The sequence below is a fragment of the Rutidosis leptorrhynchoides genome, chromosome 2 (assembly GCF_046630445.1).
Source record: "Rutidosis leptorrhynchoides isolate AG116_Rl617_1_P2 chromosome 2, CSIRO_AGI_Rlap_v1, whole genome shotgun sequence".
Lineage (NCBI taxonomy): Eukaryota > Viridiplantae > Streptophyta > Magnoliopsida > Asterales > Asteraceae > Rutidosis > Rutidosis leptorrhynchoides.
Genome location: NC_092334.1, coordinates 508,571,083 through 508,595,370, shown reverse-complemented (window position 1 = coordinate 508,595,370; position 24,288 = coordinate 508,571,083). Strand labels below are relative to the sequence as shown.

At 39.5% G+C, this 24,288-nt stretch overlaps 1 protein-coding gene across 1 annotated transcript; it reads left to right on the top strand.

The window, feature by feature from the left end:
• The first annotated feature begins 23,355 nt into the window (after window positions 1-23,355).
• On the top strand, window positions 23,356-24,042 carry LOC139889528 (agamous-like MADS-box protein AGL80). The gene has a single exon (XM_071872475.1). It carries the CDS (start codon window positions 23,356-23,358, stop codon window positions 24,040-24,042), a length of 687 nt encoding a protein of 228 aa, XP_071728576.1.
• Window positions 24,043-24,288: the final 246 nt, after the last annotated feature.

Here is a 24,288-nt window from a genome sequence, read left to right as displayed (position 1 = left end):
ATAGTTGGGTAGTTTAATCCCAAACGCCATGCTCATTGTGTAGTTTGGAACTTAAACTTTTTGGTGGTCGAAACTCGTAAATTGTATTAAACTCGTAAAACGGCCGTTGTGGGCCCCGCCTGTAAAACGTTGATTTTATATTTGAAACAAGTTAGTTCTACATATTTGGATGTATGGTAAAAAGCGTTTCGTCTAAATGTGTCGGGAACTAGTCAATCTTTTTCGCATTTTGAGACTTTCCGGACAGTCCACTTTGGCGCGCCGCGCCCCTATATGGCGCGCCGCGCGGGTATGCTGCACAGGAATTTTTTTTTTTTTTTTGTATTTTCGCGTGGTTTGGTCGAGGGTTGGTTTGGGTTGTTACAAGTGGTATCAGAGCATGGTCTAAGGGATTTAGGTGACTTGAGATAGGCGCCTAGACTTAGACTTTTTGTGTGTGCGCTATGCGGGACTTGTAGGACTTTGGGTCGGATCGAGATTGGTTTATGCATAGGTTTATATAAACTAATCATGCGCTATTCGTTATGTATGTTTAGCGAGCATCGAGCGAGATGGACGTTGTACTAGCAAGTTAATGCGACGTGCTCACGTAACAATGATTAGCTACCATTGTTACGGGCGCAAATCGTGTCGAACAAGCAATGTACGACGATTGTTGAGCAAGATGGGGTAGTGTGGTGTATATGTATATACATACGAGTTATGTCTTTTGTTTCGCCGCTTAACCTACTTCGTTTTATAGAATGAAGACGAGAAACGGACCCGATCATGATAACGGAAGTACAAGTGAGGACGCCGAGTTTTCGGCCAAAGTTGAGGCCGTCTTTAAAAAGTTAAAAGCAGATTTTCTTACGGACGTCCGAAAAGTCTTCCAAGATTCGGTCGATGGGCAAGTGACCGATTTGATAAATGAACGAATGAAGGCCACTATCGAAGAGGCCCTTGATGCTAGAAACATTTATCCTCATGGTGAAGGAGGTGAAGGAAGGCGGGACTTCCACTACAAGAATTTCAAGGACGCTCAACCCCCGATGTTTAATGGGGTACGAGATCCTTTAAAAAGTACATGTTGGATCTCCGACATCGAGGGAGCTTTCCGTACCTCGGAATGTCCTCCCGAGAAGAAGGCGAGGTATGGCTCTAGCATGCTACGAGAAGAGGCTAAGTTATGGTGGGATGATAAAATCAACTTGTATGGTGAGGAACAATGTATGGGCTTGACGTGGGAAGAGTTTAAGGAGTTTTTCAAGGAATACCGAACTTCTTCCGATCTCGATAGAATCTGGGACGAGTTGCACCATTTGCAACAAGGCTCAATGGACTTAGTTACTCTTAAGTCTACATTCTTGGCAAAGACTCGTTTTTGCCCAGAATATGTTGGTGATGATCATAAGCTCATGAAGGATTTCTACCGTACTTTGAATGATGAGTACAAGGGGAAGATTAGTCGGGGTATGGCTAAGTCTTTTGATGAATTGTTCGAGTTGGCTCGGGGTTTTGAGCTGGAGGTTCCAAGAAAGAGTGATTTCATGTTTTCCAAAAGAAAATTTGAAGGTTTTAGTTACTCTAACGCCTCAAGCAAGAAGAGCAAGAGCAAGAGGGGGGCCGAAAGTGTCAATAGTGCAAAGAAGGGCACAACCGGCGGGTTTTCTTATACGTGCTACAATTGTGGGCAACCGGGTCATATGGCTCGTGAGTGTCCGAAACCACGTTCCGGGAACAAAGTCACTTGTTTTAATTGCGTCAAAGAAGGGCATAAGAAGCCGGAGTGTCCCGACTTGCGAAACGACAATGTGAAACGGTTAGAGAAGGCGGCGGGTACGGCTAGGGGTCGCAACTATTTGATGACCAATGATGAAGCCAAACAATCGCACGAAGTTGTCTCAGGTACTTACATGGTTAATTCTAATCCGGCAAGGATTCTTTTCGATAGCGGTGCAAATTTGTCGTTTGTGTCTCCTAAATTTGTGCCTAAACTTAATAGACCACTAGCTAAGTTAAGTCGTCCGATAGAAGTCGAAATAGCGGACGGCAAGACGGTGCTAGTGGTTGATGTGTGTGAAAATTGTGATGTTGTTTTTGGTGCTGAAACCTTTAAAATTGATCTTATTCCAATGACCTTGGGCGACTTTGATATTGTCATTGGTATGGATTGGCTCGATCGTTATAGAGCCGATATTGCATGCCATGATAAGTTTATTCGTGTGAAGACCCTAAGTGGGAGAGAGTTAATTATTCATGGTGATAAGCGAAGGAGACCGGTGCGGATATGCACTTTTGCACGGGCACGTCGTTTTGTTGTTACCGGTGGCATGGCTTTCCTTGCTCATGTTGTTGATACTCGCAATGAGCCACCACCTATTCGTGAAATTCCGGTTGTTAGTGAATTCGAAGACGTTTTTCCGGACGAATTACCGGGTGTTCCGGCGGAAAGACAAGTTGAGTTTCGTATTGAGTTGGTTCCGGGAGCTACTCCCATTGCTAAAACTCCTTATCGTTTAGCACCAACGGAAATGCAAGAGTTGTTAAATCAAACCCAAGAGTTGCTCGAGAAGGGTTTTATTCGACCGAGTGCTTCGCCATGGGGCGCTCCGGTGTTATTTGTGAAGAAGAAAGATGGTAGTATGCGTATGTGCATTGATTACCGTGAGTTGAATAAAGTGACGATCAAGAATCGTTATCCATTACCTCGGATTGACGATTTATTTGATCAACTTCAAGGTGCAACGTATTTCTCTAAGATCGACCTACGGTCCGGCTATCACCAAATGCGGGTCCGTGAGGAAGACATAGAGAAAACAGCTTTTCGAACGCGTTACGGGCATTATGAGTTTGTAGTTATGCCCTTTGGTCTTACGAATGCACCGGCGGCATTCATGGATCTTATGAACCGAGTGTGCCAACCTATGTTGGACAAGTCGGTAATAGTGTTCATTGACGACATACTAGTCTACTCGAAAAGTATGAACGAACATGAACATCAATTGCGTGAAGTATTGAAGATGCTACGAAAGGAGAAGTTGTATGCAAAGTTCTCCAAATGTGAATTTTGGCTAAGGGAAGTTCAATTCCTTGGTCATATTGTGAACGAAAACGGGATTCAAGTAGATCTGGGGAAGATCGAAACGGTGAAGAGTTGGGGACGACCGACTACGCCTACGGAAATCCGAAGTTTTCTCGGATTAGCCGGTTATTATCGTCGGTTTATCCAAGACTTTTCTAAGATTGCTTCTCCATTGACGAAGTTGACGAGAAATAATGCTAGGTTTGGTTGGGAGAACGAGCAAGAAATTGCTTTTCAATTGTTAAAAGAGAAGTTGTGTCAAGCTTCGGTGTTAGTGTTACCGGAAGGTGTTGAAGATATGACGGTTTATTGTGATGCTTCGCTAAATGGGCTCGGGTGTGTTCTAATGCAAAGAGGTAAAGTCATCGCTTATGCCTCTCGACAATTAAAGGAACACGAAACAAGATATCCGACTCATGATCTTGAGTTGGCGGCGGTAGTGCATGCGTTGAAAATTTGGCGCCATTACTTGTATGGTGTCAAGTGTACGATTTATTCGGATCATAAGAGTTTGAAACATCTCTTTAATCAACGAGATTTGAATTATCGCCAACGTAGGTGGATGGATGTGGTGAAAGACTACGATTGTGAAATACTTTATCATCCGGGTAAGGCGAATGTTGTCGTGGATGCGTTGAGTCGAAAGAGTCAACATCCGGCGATAAAAGTGGGGTCGTTACGTTTGATTATTTCCAACGATTTTCTTGAGAAGCTTGGCGAGATTCAAATAGAGGCTTACGTTCACAATAAGCATGTGGAACGAATCGTGGGCCAATCGGAGTTCATTACTATGGGCCCGCGTGGTTTGTTGTCCTTTCAAGGAAGGGTGTGGGTGCCTAAGATGGGTGATTACCGACGGGTGCTACTTGATGAAGCACATAAGTCAAAATATTCCATTCATCCGGGCGCGACGAAAATGTATCTTGACTTGAAGAAAGATTATTGGTGGCCGGGCATGAAACGTGATGTTGTGAAGTATGTTGAGCAATGTGTCACGTGTTTACAAGTAAAAGCCGAACACCAAAAGCCGTATGGTAAGTTGCAACCATTAGAAATCCCGAAATGGAAATGGGAGCACATTACCATGGATTTCATTACAAAGTTACCTAAAACGGCGAGAACCCAATTCGATTCGATTTGGGTTATAGTTGACCGATTGACAAAAAGCGCTTTGTTTCTTCCCATTAAAGAAGCGATATCGTCGGAGACCTTGGCTAAGTTGTTTATCAAGGAAGTGGTCTCGCGACATGGGGTTCCTATATCTATTATTTCGGATCGAGATACCCGTTTTACATCTCGGTTTTGGGAAAAGTTTCATGAAGATATGGGTACGCAATTGAAGTTGAGCACGGCGTATTATCCTCAAACGGACGGTCAAACCGAACGTACGAATCAAACTTTGGAAGATATGCTACAAGCGTGCATCATTGACTTCGGTGGTAGTTGGGATGAGCATTTGCCTTTGGTGGAATTCTCGTACAATAATAGTTATCATACTAGTATCGGGATGCCACCTTACGAAATGCTTTATGGGCGTAGGTGTCGAACTCCCGTTTGTTGGGGAGAAGTGGGTCAAAGAGAGATCGGGAGTACCGATTTGGTTTTAGAGACCAATAGCAAGATCGATTTGATTCGGGAACATTTGAAGAAGGCTCAAGATAGGCAAAAGTCGTATGCCGATAGACGTAGGCGATTGATTGAGTTCCAAGAAGGAGATATGGTGATGCTTAAGGTTTCGCCATGGAAGGGTATTATTCGATTTCGAAAACGGGTGTTAGTTAAAGGTATGAACCTAATTAGTTAAAGGATGCTCAAAGGTAACTAATTAGGGTTTTCAAAGTGTTAATTTATGTTTATGAACCTAATTAGTTAGTTAAAGTACTAGAACACTTCAATGATATGTAAATGGGTGTTAATTGGGCATGGATGACCCAAATGGGTGTGTTGACCTTGAAATGGGTCAAATGGGTCTTTAATGACCTAAGTGGTCTTGCATGTGTGAAAATGAGTTAAATTGGTGATTTAAAAATGTAATAAGACCATATTTGACTAGAGTTAGGGTTTTTGGTGAAGTTGACCCATTATTAGGGTTAATGGTGCAAAATGGGTCGGGATTGCACTTTGGGTCAAAATGACTTAGGAATGGTGAAAGAATTGGTTGACCGACTTGAGTTTGCGTTTGATAATATGTATAATGTGATAGGTACGTTACTTTGAGGTTTCGCAAGCTCGGGTATCTTTTCACAAGACTTTGAGGTGAGTGGAATAATTATATGCGTATGTATATAATGTATCTATTTGTTGTAGCGTGAAACGTGTAGTGTCGAGGTGCTAAGACACCATGTTTCACGTGAAGAGTGTAGCATCGAGGTGTTAAGATGCCACTCGGGTGTAGCATCGAGGTGTTAAGATGCCACCTAGGAGTGTAGTGTCGAGGTGTTAAGACACCACTCCGTAAAATATGAGTGATGCATCGAGGTGTTAAGATGCCACTCGGGGTGATGTGCCGAGGTGTTAAGGTGCCACCCTAGGGGTTAGTGGTGCGAGGTGTTAAGTGCCCTAACGGATGTTACGAACACCGATGGCGTTTTCGCGAGCGCCGTTCCCTTGTACTATTGGTTAACCATGGTTATTTGTGTTGTAAGCATATTATATTATTCGAGTTATATTTATATGCGGATGTTATGCTAGCTTGGGGGTATTGGTGAATTATAGCTTGTTATTGCGACGGTAAGCTAATGTTGTTTGCTAGCGCGTTTGCGGTTGTGTAAGTGTATGCAAGTAGGTATAATTATATATGTATTCGTATAATTATTGCATTCACTAAGCTTTGCTTACCCTCTCGTTGTTTACCATTTTATAGGTTCGGTTTTGGACAAAGGTAAGGGCATCGTTTTGGACTAGAGATCCCGCTTGATGCTAGGGGGACGCTTTTGGCTTTAGTAGCTCTTGGAGTTTGACCGATAGTTGGGTAGTTTAATCCCAAACGCCATGCTCATTGTGTAGTTTGGAACTTAAACTTTTTGGTGGTCGAAACTCGTAAATTGTATTAAACTCGTAAAACGGCCGTTGTGGGGCCCGCCTGTAAAACGTTGATTTTATATTTGAAACAAGTTAGTTCTACATATTTGGATGTATGGTAAAAAGCGTTTCGTCTAAATGTATCGGGAACTAGTCAATCTTTTTCGCATTTTGAGACTTTCCGGACAGTCCACTTTGGCGCGCCGCGCCCCTATATGGCGCGCCGCGCGGGTATGCTGCACAGGAATTTTTTTTTTTATTTTGTATTTTCGCGTGGTTTGGTCGAGGGTTGGTTTGGGTTGTTACAATAACGGTTATGTTCCACAAGACTAAGGATGGGGAGTAGTCCTAGTAAAACCAGAATGCATGACTTGTTTCTGGACGTATGAATTACGTGTCTTTATTGCCTTTGCTGAACGACTTGTGTACTAGCTAGAATTATCTTCACAACTATCTTGTATCAAAGTTATTGTGTGCTATATTTCATGCTATATGTAAAATAAGCGGTGTTGTAAGTTTGAAGAATATTTCTATGTGATATATTATTATAATCAATTTCTCATATGGAATTGTAGTAGTTGAATTGTATATTAGCTACTAAGTATGAACTTAACGGGTAAGTAGTACCCGAATTTAAACTTATAAAACGCTAATATGAAGAAAAAGCTTTTATAAATGAGTTCATATTATGCTACGAGATACTATTGAGTACTCTTAATATTCTGTATGATTAAATTGTTTCATTTGACTATTTTGAAGGAAATGGCACCGACTACTCGACACACCTTGAATATGAGCGAAGAGGAATTTCGTGCCTTTCTTGCTTCAAACATAGCCGCAGTACAGGCCGCGCTACATACCAACAATAACTCTGAATCTAGCAATACAGCTAACGGCGCAAGAAATCGTGTAGGATGCTCCTACAAGGAATTCACTACCTGCAAACCTTCAGAATTTGATGGGACCGAAGGACCAATCGGATTGAAACGGTGGACCGAGAAAGTTGAATCGGTGTTTGCCATAAGTAAGTGTGCTGAAGGAGACAAAGTGAAGTACGCTACGCATACCTTCACAGGTAGTGCGTTAACATGGTGGAATACCTATCTAGAGCAAGTGGGACAAGATGCTGCTTATGCGCTACCATGGTCAGCATTCAAGCACTTGATGAACGAGAAGTACCGTCATAGAACCGAGGTCAATAAGCTCAAGTCAGAACTTATAGGGTTACGAACACAGGGATTCGATATTACTTCGTACGAAAGACGATTCACAGAATTGTGCCTATTGTGTCCGAGAGCGTTCGAAGATGAGGAAGAGAAGATCGACGCGTTTGTGAAAGGGTTACCGGAGAGAATCCAAGAATAAATAAGTTCACACGAGCCTGCCTCCATACAAAAGGTATGTAGAATGGCTCACAAACTAGTGAACCAGATTGTGGGAAGAATTAAAGAACAGGCGGTCGAAGAGGCCAACGTGAAGTTAGTCAAAAGAAAGTGGGAGGAAAACGGTGATAAGAGTCACCAAAACAACAACAACTATCCCAACAATCGCAACATCAATCGCAACTACAACAAACGGCACAACAACAACAACAACAACTACAACAATCATCCCAACAACAATAACAACCTCAACAAAAACAATCAGAAGCAGCTATGCCAAAGGTGTGAAAAGTATCACTCGGGGTTCTGCACCAAATTTTGCAACAAGTGCAAAAGAAATGGTCATAGCGCGGCGAAGTGTGAGGTCTACGGACCAGGGGTTAACAGAACGAAAGGAATAAATGGTGTCGGAAAGAGTAATGGCGGAGCAAGTAGTGTCGGAGCAAGTTATGCCAATGTAGTTTGTTATAAATGTGGAAAACCGGGCCACATTATTAGAAATTGCCCGAACCAGGAGAACACGAATGGACAAGGCCGCGGAAGAGTTTTCAATATTAATGCGGCAGAGGCACAGGAAGACCCGGAGCTTGTTACGGGTACGTTTCTTATTTACAATAAATTTTCTTACGTTTTATTTGATTTGGGTGCGAATAGAAGCTATATGATTAAGTGTTTCCAACATGTTAGGCAATCAAACTTGTTAAGACTTGATTAATTGAAATAGGTTTCATATAGACAATTGACCACCCAAGTTGACCGGTGATTCACGAATGTTAAAACTTGTAAAAACTATATGATGACATATATATGGATATATATATATAGTTAACATGATATTATGATAAGTAAACATATCATTAAGTATATTAACAATGAACTACATATGTAAAAGCAAGACTACTAACTTAATGATTTTGAAACGAGACATATATGTAACGATTATCGTTGTAACGACATTTAATGTATATATATCATATTAAGAGATATTCATACATCATAATATCATGATAATATAATAATTTAAAATCTCATTTGATATTATAAACATTGGGTTAACAACATTTAACAAGATCGTTAACCTAAAGGTTTCAAAACAACACTTACATGTAACGACTAACGATGACTTAACGACTCAGTTAAAATGTATATACATGTAGTGTTTTAATATGTATTCATACACTTTTGAAAGACTTCAAGACACTTATCAAAATACTTCTACTTAACAAAAATGCTTACAATTACATCCTCGTTCAGTTTCATCAACAATTCTACTCGTATGCACCCGTATTCGTACTCGTACAATACACAGCTTTTAGATGCATGTACTATTGGTATATACACTCCAATGATCAGCTCTTAGCAGCCCATGTGAGTCACCTAACACATGTGGGAACCATCATTTGGCAACTAGCATGAAATATCTCATAAAATTACAAAAATATGAGTAATCATTCATGACTTATTTACATGAAAACAAAATTACATATCCTTTATATCTAATCCATACACCAACGACCAAAAACACCTACAAACACTTTCATTCTTCAATTTTCTTCATATAATTGATCTCTCTCAAGTTCTATCTTCAAGTTCTAAGTGTTCTTCATAAATTCTATGAAACAACCCAACCCGTACTCCGTATGATATATTTTTTTTTTTAAATATAATACACATTTACGCGCCAATTAAATATGTAACCCATTCCACACGATTCGTCAAAACACACTACGAGTTTAATGTCTACAAAAAGGCACAAAGGCCATTAACGAATGTGATACTAGTTTGACCAACAACAAATGATAGTTTATAATCCAAACGACACTTGAGCATGGTTTGGGGCTAAACTACCCAAAAAGTTCGGCCACTTCAAAAGCTATCCCAAAAGCATCCCCTGTCAACACAAATGGGAGACAACTAATCCAACCGTATGCCCTTACCCTTGTCCAAGCCGGAACCTATAAAATGGTAAACAACGAGAGGGTAAGCAAGGCTTAGTGAGTGCAATAATTATACATACATATATATAACCTACTTACTTGCAAACACTTACCAAATCCGCATACATACTAGTTACATAATTAGCATACCTTTCACATGTATGACGCTAAGCACCACGATAACAAGACTAGTATAACGATAACATATAACACAACGACACATCATGCTAAAATACAAGTATAACAATGATGTTCACAACATCCAAAGTGCTCGAGATCTCAAGGCTAACCCAACGAATGGTATCGTCAACATCGAACTTAAATCCCATTCGCCTACATTAATTCGGTATCGTCAACACCGAACTTTAAACCCACATATGAGGTATCGTCAACATCAAACTTTAAACCCTCATCAACTCACTACAATAGTCGTATGGCATCATCAACATCGAACTTTAATTCCATACGAATGAGGTATCGTCAACAACGAACTTTAAACCCTCATCCACAACATAATATACTCTAGGGTATGGTATCGTCAACATCGAACTTAAACCCATACCCCACAAGCAAATAAATCATATACATGCACATATAATTATTCCACTCACCTTGTCACAAGGATGATGATCTAGTACTTTCGAGCTTCAACGCAATGTACCTAAATCATTAAGTGCACATTCAATTTCACAACTAGTGGGATTAACCACAATACTCCCACTTGAGCATTTAATGACCCAAATTGCATTAAATGACTCAACTACTCACAACCGTCCATAAATGGCCAAGCCTCGACTTTAATCACTAAGACTAGTGAATTAAAGTCTATTAACATCAATTAACACAAAACTTAGGGTAATCCATACCCATTTCATCTAATTAGGTCAACTAGTACATTTTGACCCATTTTACATTACTTAGACTCATAATCAAGTCAAACTTACCCATTTACACTTCTTTCATAAATCTTAAAGTGCATTAGTGACTAACAACACCAATTGGCACTTACAACCTCAAATCACAAGGCCAAAACCCTAGATTATGGCTATTAGGGTTTCATTACAACAACATAACCCAAACTCACCCATTTTACCCTCAAATGGGTCATACAAATCTCTAGTAACCCAAACCCTAGTCATTAACCAATTAAAACTCAAAACTTAGAGTTAGAACTTACCGAGACTATCCACGCATAGCTAGAGACACAAGGAACAACTTTAAATCTCGCTCCTAGGTTTGATTCACAAATCTCCAACTTCAAATCTCAAGATCAAGCTAGGTGGGTTTTGTGTTTTGGGAAAGAAATAGGAAAGAAAATGGAAATGAAAATGAAATAAATGGATGTGTGGTGGAGAGTTAATGCTCCCACCAGATTTACATGTCAAATTACCATTTTGTCCCTCAAAGTCATTTAATTTAAGCTAAAACCGGAATCAGAACTGCAGGACTGTCGCGGCGCGGCCATAATCGTCACGGCGCGACACATAAAGGGAATATGGACCCTTCTTAACCCAATCTCTGATCCAGGTTTGCTTTGTTTGTCGCATCGCGACCCAATTCATCGCGGCGCGGCATTAGCCTGATCCTGGTCACTTCAACCATTTAACACAAACCAAGGTTCCAACAACTAGTCCACCTCATTTGCTCTTCCCATTCATGACTAAGTTTCCACCCTAAGTCTCACACGACTCAACGCCATCGCGACACATCAATATACACGCTCACGCACGCATTCTCAAATATATATATACATATACATATATATATACACACATATACATGCACTAACTCATGAACTAACACTTTGGCTCATTTAATCACATAAACGAACAAGTTATAAACGTGCTAACAATTAAGTTTGTACCTTTAAGTACGCACGGGAAAACGAGATGTTACAACTCTCCCCCACTTGAATCGAAGCGCGTCCTCGCGATCCAAGCCGCATGACAAGAAGGAAGATAGACCAACACAAACTCTTCGGGCTCCCAGGTAAACTCGGAACCCTTACTACGACGCCATTGAACTTTAAAAGTCCTAACCTCCTTATGTCTCAACCTTTTGACCTTCTCATCAAGTATGGCAATCGGTTCCTCGATATACTCTAACTTATTATTTAGCTCAATCTCGTCTAATGGCACCCAAGACGAATCATCTGCAAGACACTTACGGAGATGGGAAACATGAAATGTATTATGGATCCCCGCAACCTCTTCGGGTAATTCCAAACGATATGCGACTTCACCAACACGAGCTAAAACCTCAAATGGTCCAATAAACCGAGGAGCTAACTTTCCTCGTTTCCGGAATCGAATAATACCTTTCCATGGCGAAACCTTAAGCATCACCATGTCACCTTCTTGAAATTCGATCGTTCGTCTACGCTTGTCGGCATACGACTTTTGCCTATCTTGAACCTTTTTCAAATGCTCTCGAATCACATCAATCTTGCTATTCGTCTCTAAAACCAAATCGGTACTCCCGATTTCCTTTTGTCCCACTTCACCCCAACAAATCGGGGTTCGACACCTACGCCCATAAAGCATCTCATATGGTGGCATCCCAATACTAGTATGATAACTATTATTGTACGAGAATTCCACCAAAGGTAAGTGCTCGTCCCAACTACCACCAAAATCGATAATACACGCTCGTAACATATCTTCCAAAGTTTGATTCGTACGTTCGGTTTGATCGTCCGTTTGAGGATGATACGCCGTGCTCAATTTCAATTGTGTACCCATATCCTCATGAAACTTTTCACAAAACCGAGATGTAAAACGAGTATCTCGATCCGAAATAATCGATATAGGAACACCGTGTCGAGAGATGACTTCCTTGATAAACAACTTAGCCAAGGTCTCTGACGATATCGCTTCCTTAATGGGAAGAAACAAAGCACTTTTCATCAATCGATCAACTATAACCCAAATCGAATCAAATTGGGTTCTCGCCATTTTAGGTAACTTTGTGATGAAATCCATGGTAATGTGCTCCCATTTCCATTTCGGGATTTCTAACGGTTGTAACTTACCATACGGCTTTTAGTGCTCGGCTTTAACTTGCAAACACGTGACGCATTGCTCAACGTACTTCACAACATCACGTTTCATGCCCGGCCACCAATAATCTTTCCTTAAATCAAGATACATTTTCATTGCGCCCGGATGAATGGAATACTTTGACTTATGTGCTTCATCAAGTAGCACTTGTCGATAATCTCCCATCTTAGGCACCCACACTCTTCCTTGAAAACACAACAAACCCCGCGAGCCCATAGTAATGAACTCCGATTGTCCCACAATTCGCTCTGCATGCTTGTTGTGAACGTAAGCCTCTATTTGAATCACGCCAAGTTTTTCCAGAAAATCCTTAGTAATAATCATACGTAACAATCCCAATCGTAACGCCGGGTGATGACTCTTTTGACTTAACGCATCTGCGACCACATTCGCCTTGCCCGGATGATAAAGTATTTCACAATCATAGTCTTGTACCACATCCATCCACCTACGTTGACGATAATTCAAATCTCTTTGATTAAAGAGATGTTTCAAACTCTTATGATCCGAATAAATCATACACTTGACACCATACAAGTAATGGCGCCAAATTTTCAACGCATGCACAACCGCCACCAACTCAAGATCATGAGTCAGATATCTCGTCTCGTGTTCCTTTAATTGTCAAGAGGCATAAGCGATGACTTTACCTCTTTGCATTAGAACACACCCGAGTCCATTTAACGAAGTATCACAATAAACAGTCAGGTCTTCCACCCCTTCCGGCAAAACTAACACCGGAGCTTGACATAACTTCTCCTTTAACAATTGAAAAGCAATTTCTTGCTCGTTCTCCCAAACAAACCTCACGTTCTTCCTCGTCAATTTCGTCAATGAAGAAGCGATCTTAGAAAAGTCTTGGATAAATCGACGATAGTAACCGGCCAATCCGAGAAAACTTCGGACCTCCGTAGGCGTAGTCGGTTGTCTCCAACTCTTCACCGTCTCTATCTTCCCCGGATCTACTTGGATTCCGTCTTTTTCACAATGTGGCCAAGGAATTGAACCTCCCTTAGCCAAAATTCACATTTGGAGAACTTAGCATACAACTTCTCCTTTCGTAACGTCTTCAATACTTCACGCAAATGACGTTCATGCTTGTTCATACTCTTCGAGTAGACTAGTATGTCGTCAATGAACACAATCACCGACTTGTCCAACATAGGTTGGCACACTCGGTTCATAAGATCCATGAATGCCGCCGGTGCATTCGTAAGACCAAAAGGCATAACTACGAATTCAAAATGCCCATAACACGTTCGAAAAGCCGTTTTCTCGATATCTTCCTCACGGACCCGCATTTGGTGATAGCCGGACCGTAGGTCGATCTTAGAGAAATACGTCGCACCTTGGAGTTGGTCAAACAAATTGTCAATCCGAGGCAATGGATAACGCTTCTTGATCGTCACTTTATTCAACTCCCGGTAATCGATGCACATCCGCATACTACCATCCTTCTTTTTCACGAATAAAACCGGAGCGCCCCACGGCGAAGCACTCGGTCAAATAAAACCCTTCTCAAGCAACTCTTGGGTTTGATTTAACAACTCTTGCATTTCCGTAGGTGCTACATGATAAGGAGTTTTAGCAATGGGAGTAGCTCCCGGAACCAACTCAATGCGAAATTCAACTTGTCTTTCATCCGAAACACCCGGTAACTCATCCGGAAAAACGTCTTCGAATTCACTAACCACCGGAATCTCACGAATGGGTGATGACTCGTCACGAGTATCAACAACATGGGCAAGAAAAGCCCTGCCACCACTAACAAGAAAACGACGTGCCCGTACAAAAGAACATATCGGCACAAGTCTTCTTCGTCTATCGCCATGAATAATCAACCCTCCCCCACTTGGGGTCTTCACACGTATAAACTTTTCATGGCATGCAATATCGGCTCTATTTCAATCGAGCCAATCCATACCAACAACGATATCAAAATCGCCCAAAGTCATAGGGATAAGATCAATTTTAAAGTTTTCGGCACCAAAAATGACATCACAATTCTTACACACATCAACCACTAGCACCGTCTTGCCGTCCGCTATTTCGACTTCTACCGGATGACTTAACTTAGCTAACGGTCTATCAAGTTTAGGCACAAATTTTGGAGACACAAACGACAAATTTGCACCGCTATCAAATAAAATCCTTGCCGGATTAGAATTAACCATGAAAGTACCTGAGACTACTTCGTTTGATTGTTTGGCCTCGTCATTGGTCATCAAATAGTTTCGCCCTCGAGCCATACCCGCCGCCTTCTCTAGCCTTTTAACATTATCGTTGTTCAAATCGGGACACTCCGACTTTCGATGTCCTTCTTTGTTGCAATTAAAACAAGTGAGCTTGTTTGTTGAATTTGGCTTTGGACAATCTCGAGCCATATGTCCACGTACCCCACAATTGTAGCAAGTAGGGACAAAGCTCCCAAAACCACCGGTAGCGCCCTTCTTCACACTATTGACACTTTCGGAACCCTTTTTGTTCTTGTTCCTTTTATTTGAAAATTTTGAATGACTCGAACCTTCGAACTTTCTTTTTGAGAAAATGAAATCGCTTTTCCTTGGAACCTCTGGCTCAAAACCCCGAGCCAACTCAAACAACTCCTCAAAAGACTTAGCCATACCCCGACTAATCTTACCCTTCAACTCATCATTTAAAGTGCGGTAGAAATCTTTCATTAGCTTGTGATCGTCACCAACATATTCCGGGTAAAAACGAGTCTTTGCCAAAAAGGTAGACTTGAGAGTAACCAAGTCCATTGAACCTTGTTGCAAATGATGCAACTCGTCCCGGATTCTATCAAGGTCAGAAGAAGTTCGGTTTTCTTGGAAGAATTCCTTCTTAAACTCCTCCCATGTCAAGCTCATGCATTGCTTTTCACCATACAAATTGATTTTATCGTCCCACCACAACTTGCCTTCTTCACGTAACATGCTAGACCCATATCTCGTCTTCTTCTCGGGAGGACATTCCACGGTACGGAAAGCTCCCTCGATATCAAAAATCCAACAACTGCTTTTCAATGGATCCCTCACCCCATTAAACATCGGAGGTTGGGTATCCTTGAAATTCTTGTAGTGGAAGTCCCGTCTTCCTTCACCTCCTTCACCGCGAGGATAAATGTTTCTAGCATCAAGGGCCTCTTCGATAGTGGCCTTCATTCGTTCATTTATCAAATCGGTCACTTGCTCATCGACTGAATCTTGGAAGACCTTTCGGACGTCCGTAAGAAAATCCGCTTTTAACTTTTTAAAGACGGCCTCAACCTTAGCTGAAAACTCGACGTCCTCGCTTGTACTTCCGTTATCATGATCGGGACCGTTTCTCGTCTTCATTCTATAAAACGGAATAGGTTAAACCATGTAACGATAAGACATAACACGTAAGTATATACATGTACACTACACTACCCCATCTTGCTCAACAATCATCGTACATTACTCGTTTGACACGATTTGCACCCGTAACAACGGTAGCTAATCGTTGTTATGCGGGCACGTCGCATTAACTCGCTAGTACAACGTCTGTCTTGCTTGATGATTGCTAAACACAATACAAACAATTAGCACAAGGTTAGTTCTCATAAACCAAGGCACTAACAATTCCCGATTAGACCCAAAGTCCTACAAGTCCCGCATAAAGCGCTTACACAATAAAGCCTAAGTCTAGGCACCTATCTCAAGTCGCCTAAATCCCTTAGACCATGCTCTGATACCACTTGAAACAACCCAACCCGTACTCCGTACGATATATTTTTTCTTTAAAATATAATACACATTTACGCGCCAATTAAATATGTAACCCATTCCACACGATTGGTCAAAACACACTACGAGTTTAATGTCTACAAAAAGGCACAAAGGCCATTAACGAATGTGATACTAGTTTGACCAACAACAAATGATAGTTTATAATCCAAACGACACTCGAGCATGGTTTGGGGCTAAACTACCCAAAACGTTCGGCCACTTCAAAAGCTATCCCAAAAGCATCCCCTGTCAACACAAACGAGAGACAACTAATCCAACCGTATGCCCTTACCCTTGTCCAAGCCGGAACCTATAAAATGGTAAACAACGAGAGGGTAAGCAAGGCTTAGTGAGTGCAACAATTATACATACATATATATAACCTACTTACTTGCAAACACTTACCAAATCCGCATACATACTAGTTACATAATTAGCATACCTTTCACATGTATGACGCTAAGCACCACGATAACAAGACTAGTATAACGATAGCATATAACACAATGACACATCATGCTAAAATACAAGTATAACAATGATGTTCACAACATCCAAAGTGCTCGAGATCTCAAGGCTAACCCAACGAATGGTATCGTCAACATCGAACTTAAATCCCATTCGCCTACATCAATGTGGTATCGTCAACACCGAACTTTAAACCCACATATGAGGTATCGTCAACATCGAACTTTAAACCCTCATCAACTCACTACAATAGTCATATGACATCGTCAACATCGAAATTTAATTCCATACGTATGAGGTATCGTCAACAACGAACTTTAAACCCTCATCCACAACATAATATACTCTAGGGTATGGTATCGTCAACATCGAACTTAAACCCATACCCCACAAGCAAATAAATCATATACATGCACATATAATTATTCCACTCACCTTGTCACAAGGATGATGATCTAGTACTTCCGAACTTCAACGCAATGTACCTAAATCATTAAGTGCACATTCAATTTCACAACTAGTGGGATTAACCACAATACTCCCACTTGAGCATTTAATGACCCAAATTGCATTAAATGACTCAACTACTCACAACCGCCCATAAATGGCCAAGCCTCGACTTTAATCACTAAGACTAGTGAATTAAAGTCTATTAACTTCAATTAACACAAAACTTAGGGTAATCCATACCCATTTCATCTAATTAGGTCAACTAGTACATTTTGACCCATTTTACATTACTTAGACTCATAATCAAGTCAAACTTACCCATTTACACTTCTTTCATAAATCTTAAAGAGCATTAGTGACTAACAACACCAATTGGCACTTACAACCTCAAATCACAAGGCTAAAACCCTAGATTATGGCTATTAGGGTTTCATTACAACAACATAACCCAAACTCACCCATTTTACCCTCAAATGGGTCATACAAATCTCTAGTAACCCAAACCCTAGTCATTAACCAATTAAAACTCAAAACTTAGAGTTAGAACTTACCGAGACTATCCACGTGTAGCTAGAGACACAAGGAACAACTTTAAATCTCGCTCCTAGGTTTGATTCACAAATCTCCAACTTCAAATCTCAAGATCAAGCTAGGTGGGTTTTGTGTTTTGGGAGAGAAATAGGAAAGAAAATGGAAATTAAAATGAAATAAATGGATGTGTGGTGGAGAGTTAATGCTCCCACCAGATTTACATGTCAAATTACCATTTTGTCCCTCAAAGTCATTTAATTTAAGCTAAAACCGGAATCAGAACTGCAGGACTGTCGCGGCGCGGCCATAATCATCACGGCGCGACACATAAAGGGAAAATGGACCCTTCTTAACCCAATCTCTGATCCAGGTTTGCTTTGTTTGTCGCATCGCGACCCAATTCATCGCGGCGCGGCATTAGCCTGATCCTGGTCACTTCAACCATTTAACACAAACCAAGGTTCCAACAACTAGTCCACCTCATTTGCTCTTCCCATTCATGACTAAGTTTCAACCCTAAGTCTCACATGACTCAACGTCATCGCGACACATCAATATACACGCTCACGCACGCATTCTCAAATATATATATACATATACATATATATATATACACACATATACATGCACTAACTCATGAACTAACACTTTGGCTCATTTAATCACATAAACGAACAAGTTATAAACGTGCTAACAATTAAGTTTGTACCTTTAAGTACGTACGGGAAAACGGGATGTTACATTCTACAAGTTCTAGTTTCATAAAATCAAGAATACTTCCAAGTTTGCTAGCTTACTTCCAATCTTGTAGAGTGATCATCCAACCTCAAGAAATCTTTCTTATTTACAGTAAAATATCTTTCTAATATAAGGTGATACTCATATTCAAACTTTGATTCAATTTCTATAACAATAACAATCTTATTTCGAGTGGAAATCTTACTTGAACTTGTTTTCGTGTCATGATTCTACTTCAGGAACTTTCAAGCCATCCAAGATCCTTTGAAGCTAGATCTATTTGTCACTTTTCCAGTAGGTTTATCCACAAAACTTGAGGTTGTAATGATGTTCATAACATCATTCGATTCATACATATAAAGCTATCTTATTCGAAGGTTTAAACTTGAAATCACTAGAACATAGTTTAGTTAATTCTAAACTTGTTCGCAAACAAAAGTTAATCCTTCTAACTTGACTTTTAAAATCAACTAAACACATGTTCTATATCTATATGATATGCTAACTTAATGATTTAAAACCTGGAAACACGAAAAACATCGTAAAACTGGACATACGCCATCGTAGTAACACCGCGGGCTGTTTTGGGTTTGATAATTAAAAACTATGATAAACTTTGATTTAAAAGTTGTTCTTCTGGGAAAATGATTTTTCTTATGAACATGAAACTATATCCAAAAATCATGGTTAAAATCAAAGTGGAAGTATGTTTTTCAAAATGGTCATCAAGACGTCGTTCTTTCGACTGAAATGACTACCTCTTACAAAAATGACTTTTAACTTATATTTCCGACTATAAACCTATACTTTTTATGTTTAGATTCATAAAATATAGTTCAATATGAAGCCATAGCAATTTGATTCACTCAAAACGGATTTAAAATGAAGAAGTTATGGGTAAAACAAGATTGGATATTTTTTAATTTTTGTAGCTACGGGAAATATTAACAATTCTATACAAATCATATCCTAGCTAAATTATATTATATTATACATGTATTCTAATATATTATGTAATCTTGGGATACCAAAGACACGTATGCAAATGTTTTGACATATCATATCGACCCATGTATATATATTATTTGGAACAACCATAGACACTCTATATGCAGTAATGTTGGAGTTAGCTATACAGGGTTGAGGTTGATTCCAAAAATATATATACTTTGAGTTGTGATCTAGCCTGAGACGTGTATACACTGGGTCTTGGATTGATTCAAGATAATATATATCGATTTATTTCTGTACATCTAACTGTGGACAACTAGTTGTAGGTTACTAACGAGGACAGCTGACTTAATAAACTTAAAACATCAAAATGTATTAAAAGTGTTGTAAATATATTTTGAACATACTTTGATATATATGTACATATTTGTTATAGGTTCGTGAATCAACCAGTGGCAAAGTCTTACTTTCCGACGAAGTAAAAATCTGTGAAAGCGAGTTATAGTCCCACTTTTAAAATCTAATATTTTTGGGATGAGAATACATGCAGGTTTTATAAATGATTTACAAAATAGACACAAGTACGTGAAACTACATTCTATGGTTGAATTATAGAAATCGAATATGCCCCTTTTTATTAAGTCTGGTAATCTAAGAATTAGGGAACAGACACCCTAATTAACGCGAATCCTAAAGATAGATCTATTGGGCCTAACAAACCCCATCCAAAGTACCGGATGCTTTAGTACTTCGAAATTTATATCATATCCGAAGGGTGTCCCGGAATGATGGGGATATTCTTATATATGCATCTTGTTAATGTCGGTTACTAGGTGTTCACCATATGAATGATTTTTATCTCTATGTATGGGATGTATATTGAAATATGAAATCTTGTGGTCTATTGTTACGATTTGATATATATAGGTTAAACCTATAACTCACCAACATTTTTTGTTGACGTTTTAAGCATGTTTATTCTCAGGTGATTATTAAGAGCTTCCGCTGTCACATACTTAAATAAGGACAAGATTTGGAGTCCATGCTTGTATGATATTGTGTAAAAACTGCATTCAAGAAACTTATTTTGTTGTAACGTATTTGTATTGTAAACCATTATGTAATAGTCGTGTGTAAACATGATATTTTAGATTATCATTATTTGATAATCTACGTAAAGCTTTTTAAACCTTTATTGATGAAATAAAGGTTATGGTTTGTTTTAAAATGAATGCAGTCTTTGAAAAACGTCTCATATAGAGGTCAAAACCTCGCAACGAAATCAATTAATATGGAACGTTTTTAATCAATAAGAACGGGACATTTCACCCACTACTTCGGAGATTTTTTATACAATGTACTCTTCAAATTGTACAGGACACCACTAAATTTAACTCCAGGACCCCATATATTTTGAAAGTTTATGGTTTTTTGGAGGTAAACAACCACTAAATTTTCCTTCAAATATAATTAGCTTTAAAAAAAAAAATTGGGAACCCATTGGGTTTCCATCCTAGAATCGCCACTGATCCACATCCACATAACACAATAAACCATGTAGCCATGTAGGTACCATCTTTGGCCCATATGCCATGCCATGCCATGCCAGTAGCTCTCCTCATTTTTTGGCATTCCCTAAGACCAATTCCAACCATGACGCCGTCATGGGCATTTTCTCAGCGCGACATCAGCTTTCTCTCTCCTTCTTTCTCACCACTCCCTCCCATAACACTCCCATAACACACCATTGCCAACCATGATATACTTCCTCAATTTTTTATATTTTTTTATTTTTATTATTATTATTATTATTATTATTATTATTATTATTAAAGCAAATAAATAATTGTTTTTGAACTTCACAATTACTAAATAACAATGATACGGTTACATTTTTTTATAAAAAAAGACATAATTGAAAACAAACACAAGTACATAGACCAATAAAAACTACTCGTCGTCGTCGTCGGATAACTGAAACGCTTTTTGGTATTTCTTGGTAATTCTTGTTCGGGCTCTCATTACCAAAGCGCGTTGTTCCTCCGTCAAGTCGGGTACACATGGTTAGGTGAGAAATGACAAATTATCCAACATTTCACAGGTCTCGGTCGCGTCATATAGTCATCCATCGTCCGCCTTGTAGCGTTGGCGGATTCAATCAATTTTACACGAGCTTCGTTGAACGACAATTGCGAGACCGCGTCGGATGAACCCGAACTCCTTTGACTCTTGGTTCTTGAACGACCCGGTGGACGACGTAGAGGTTCTTCGTGAAATAACCTTTCAAACTGACTCGGATCCCCACCCGCACTTTCACCCGCACCTTGGTTCGAACCTTCACCCGGGCCACTCATAATCGGTGGGGGTAACTCGACAGGCCGATTACGCTTGGGAACAACCCCCTCGAATGTTAGAAATTTATGACAATCTTTGAGAACTCGCCACGCTTCCTAGTAAAGAAACTTACGCTTCGTTTGGTCCTTAAATGCCCGGCGTGCGCTACTTAAGATATCGGCATCGTTGTTCCCACTTTGCCAAAATGCTTCAAGCTTCGTGTAATAGCCGATAAAAATCTTGACATCTTTCAACATCTTGCTACATTTTCCCGTTATTTGATCGGCTCGACGTTTTTCATGCACTTGGGCATCGTAATTTTCTAGGATATAACCCCAAAAAGACTCTTTTGTTTGGCCCGTTCCCGTTAGTTCGGATGCTTGCATCCAAACCTTTGCCAAAATCACGCTTTCTTCGTCCATCCACGCCACTTTTTTGCATGTGACTTTCTTTTTTCCTTTTGATCTCGGGTCACTTTCACCCTCGTCTTCAACATCTTCGGGTTGAGTTTCGGGAAGGGCTTCAACATCCACATCACCGGATTCGATATCCGTTGGAACTTGAGTAGGAACTTGATTTGGAAAGATAGGTTGTCATATTATTGGACGAGTTTGTTGTTGATGAAATTGTTGTTGATGAAATTGTTGTTGACGAAATTGTTGTTGATCACATTGTAGTTGTTGAAGGTGATAATTGTTGTATTGTTGATTAGGACTAAAAATAGGTGAAGATGATGCGTATTTGGCAAACCCCATGTCTTGAGCCGGGATGGAAGATGACCCGGATGGTGAGTTGAAAGACATTTGGTTTTCAAGTAGAGTTTGAAAAAAATCATTACTTCGTTGAGTGTCGTTTATTTGCTCGTTCGGTTTGTTTTAGTTTTTTTTTTTTTTTTTTTTTTTTTTTTTTGATGATGATGATTTTTTGGCATTTTGATGAATGAAATTGTTGGATGAAAGAGTTGGAAGTGTCGTAGTTGTTTAGAATTTTTGGAAGTGTTGTGTGTGTTTTAGGAGTGTTGGAAAGGAGATATATATATATATATATATATATATATATATATATATATATATATATATATATATATATATAGTGTAAATAAATGAGATATAAAAAAAAATTAATGAAATAGCCGTTGGCTATATCAACGGTCGAATAAATCAAAATATCCCCAAGACACTCGTGCTCACTTGTGCTTATCCATAATTTGCAGCAGGGCGATGGTGACGAGGGCGGATGAGGGCGGCCGAGGGCGGCACCATTGCCATCGACACCCTCCCATGACGGGTTTGATGACCCCCTCTATAACGTACCGATGGGAATGATCTAATGCAGTATGTGTATTTATGATATAATAAGGTATTAATATGAAATTTTTACTCTTTAATGTAAATCATTATTCATTATGATTATAATAGTAAATCCTTACGATCACAAAATTATACTGTGTTAATGTTGATCCTTAGAGAATATTTTTATTAATGATTCCCCCATAAAAACCTTAAAATTTAATTTAATACTAAAATTCTGCCGTAGCTGTCACCTGAAGTGTATAACTACTATATATATATATGCACTAAAAAGGTCATTTGCAAATAAGAAACTCACACATAAGTTGAGCTTCCATATCTCTTATCAATCATTTGCTTCATTGGCATAAGCATTACCATGACTAGGAAGAAAGTGAAGCTTGCTTTCATAGCCAATGACTCAGCAAGGAAAGCAACCTTCAAGAAAAGGAAGAAAGGTTTAATGAAGAAGGTGCATGAGTTGAGCACCTTATGCGGCATCGATGCGTGTGCCATTATATACAGCCCATACGAATCTCAGCCTGAGGTATGGCCCAACAATATCGGTGTTCAACGCGTTCTTGCTCAGTTCAAGAGGATGCCGTTAATGGAACAAAGCAAGAAAATGGTGAATCAGGAGAGCTTTATTAGGCAGAGGATCACTAAAACAAGTGAGCAGCTCAAGAAACAGATCAAAGAGAATCTAGAAAAGGAGATGAATGAGGTCATGTACCGATGCTTGACTGGAAAAGGTTCGATAGAAAATTTGATCCTGACTGATTTAAATGATATGGGTCGGCTGGTGGACCGAACCATCAAAGACATTTGTGGTAGGATTGAGTCTCTTAAGAAATGTGTAGTTGAACCACCCGCTCCTCGACAACAAGCGACTGTTACTACTAATGAAATGATAACAAGAGGAGGTGTGATGCACGAAACAGCTCAATGGTTCACTGATTGGATCAATAATTCGTCTGAACATAATCCGGGTCTTGGTCTTGTGTATGAGATGGCTCCATTTGTTGATAACCCCAATCCAATATGGTCAAATGCATTCTTCCCATAAACTTTAATCCGCCTTCCTATTTTAAGAGGATTTTTTTTTTTTTTTTTTTTTTTTTTTAAAGTTATCATCAGTTCCACCACCATCATCAAATGCAATATTTCTGTTTGATTTCATCATTATCATTATTATAATAATATTGTTAATTTTGTGAATTCTGCATCTTATTTCTTAATGTATTATTCTTTTAATGAAGCACACGATGCGCAAACAATATGGAACCCTTGTGTTGAGACGGGTCCACATCCA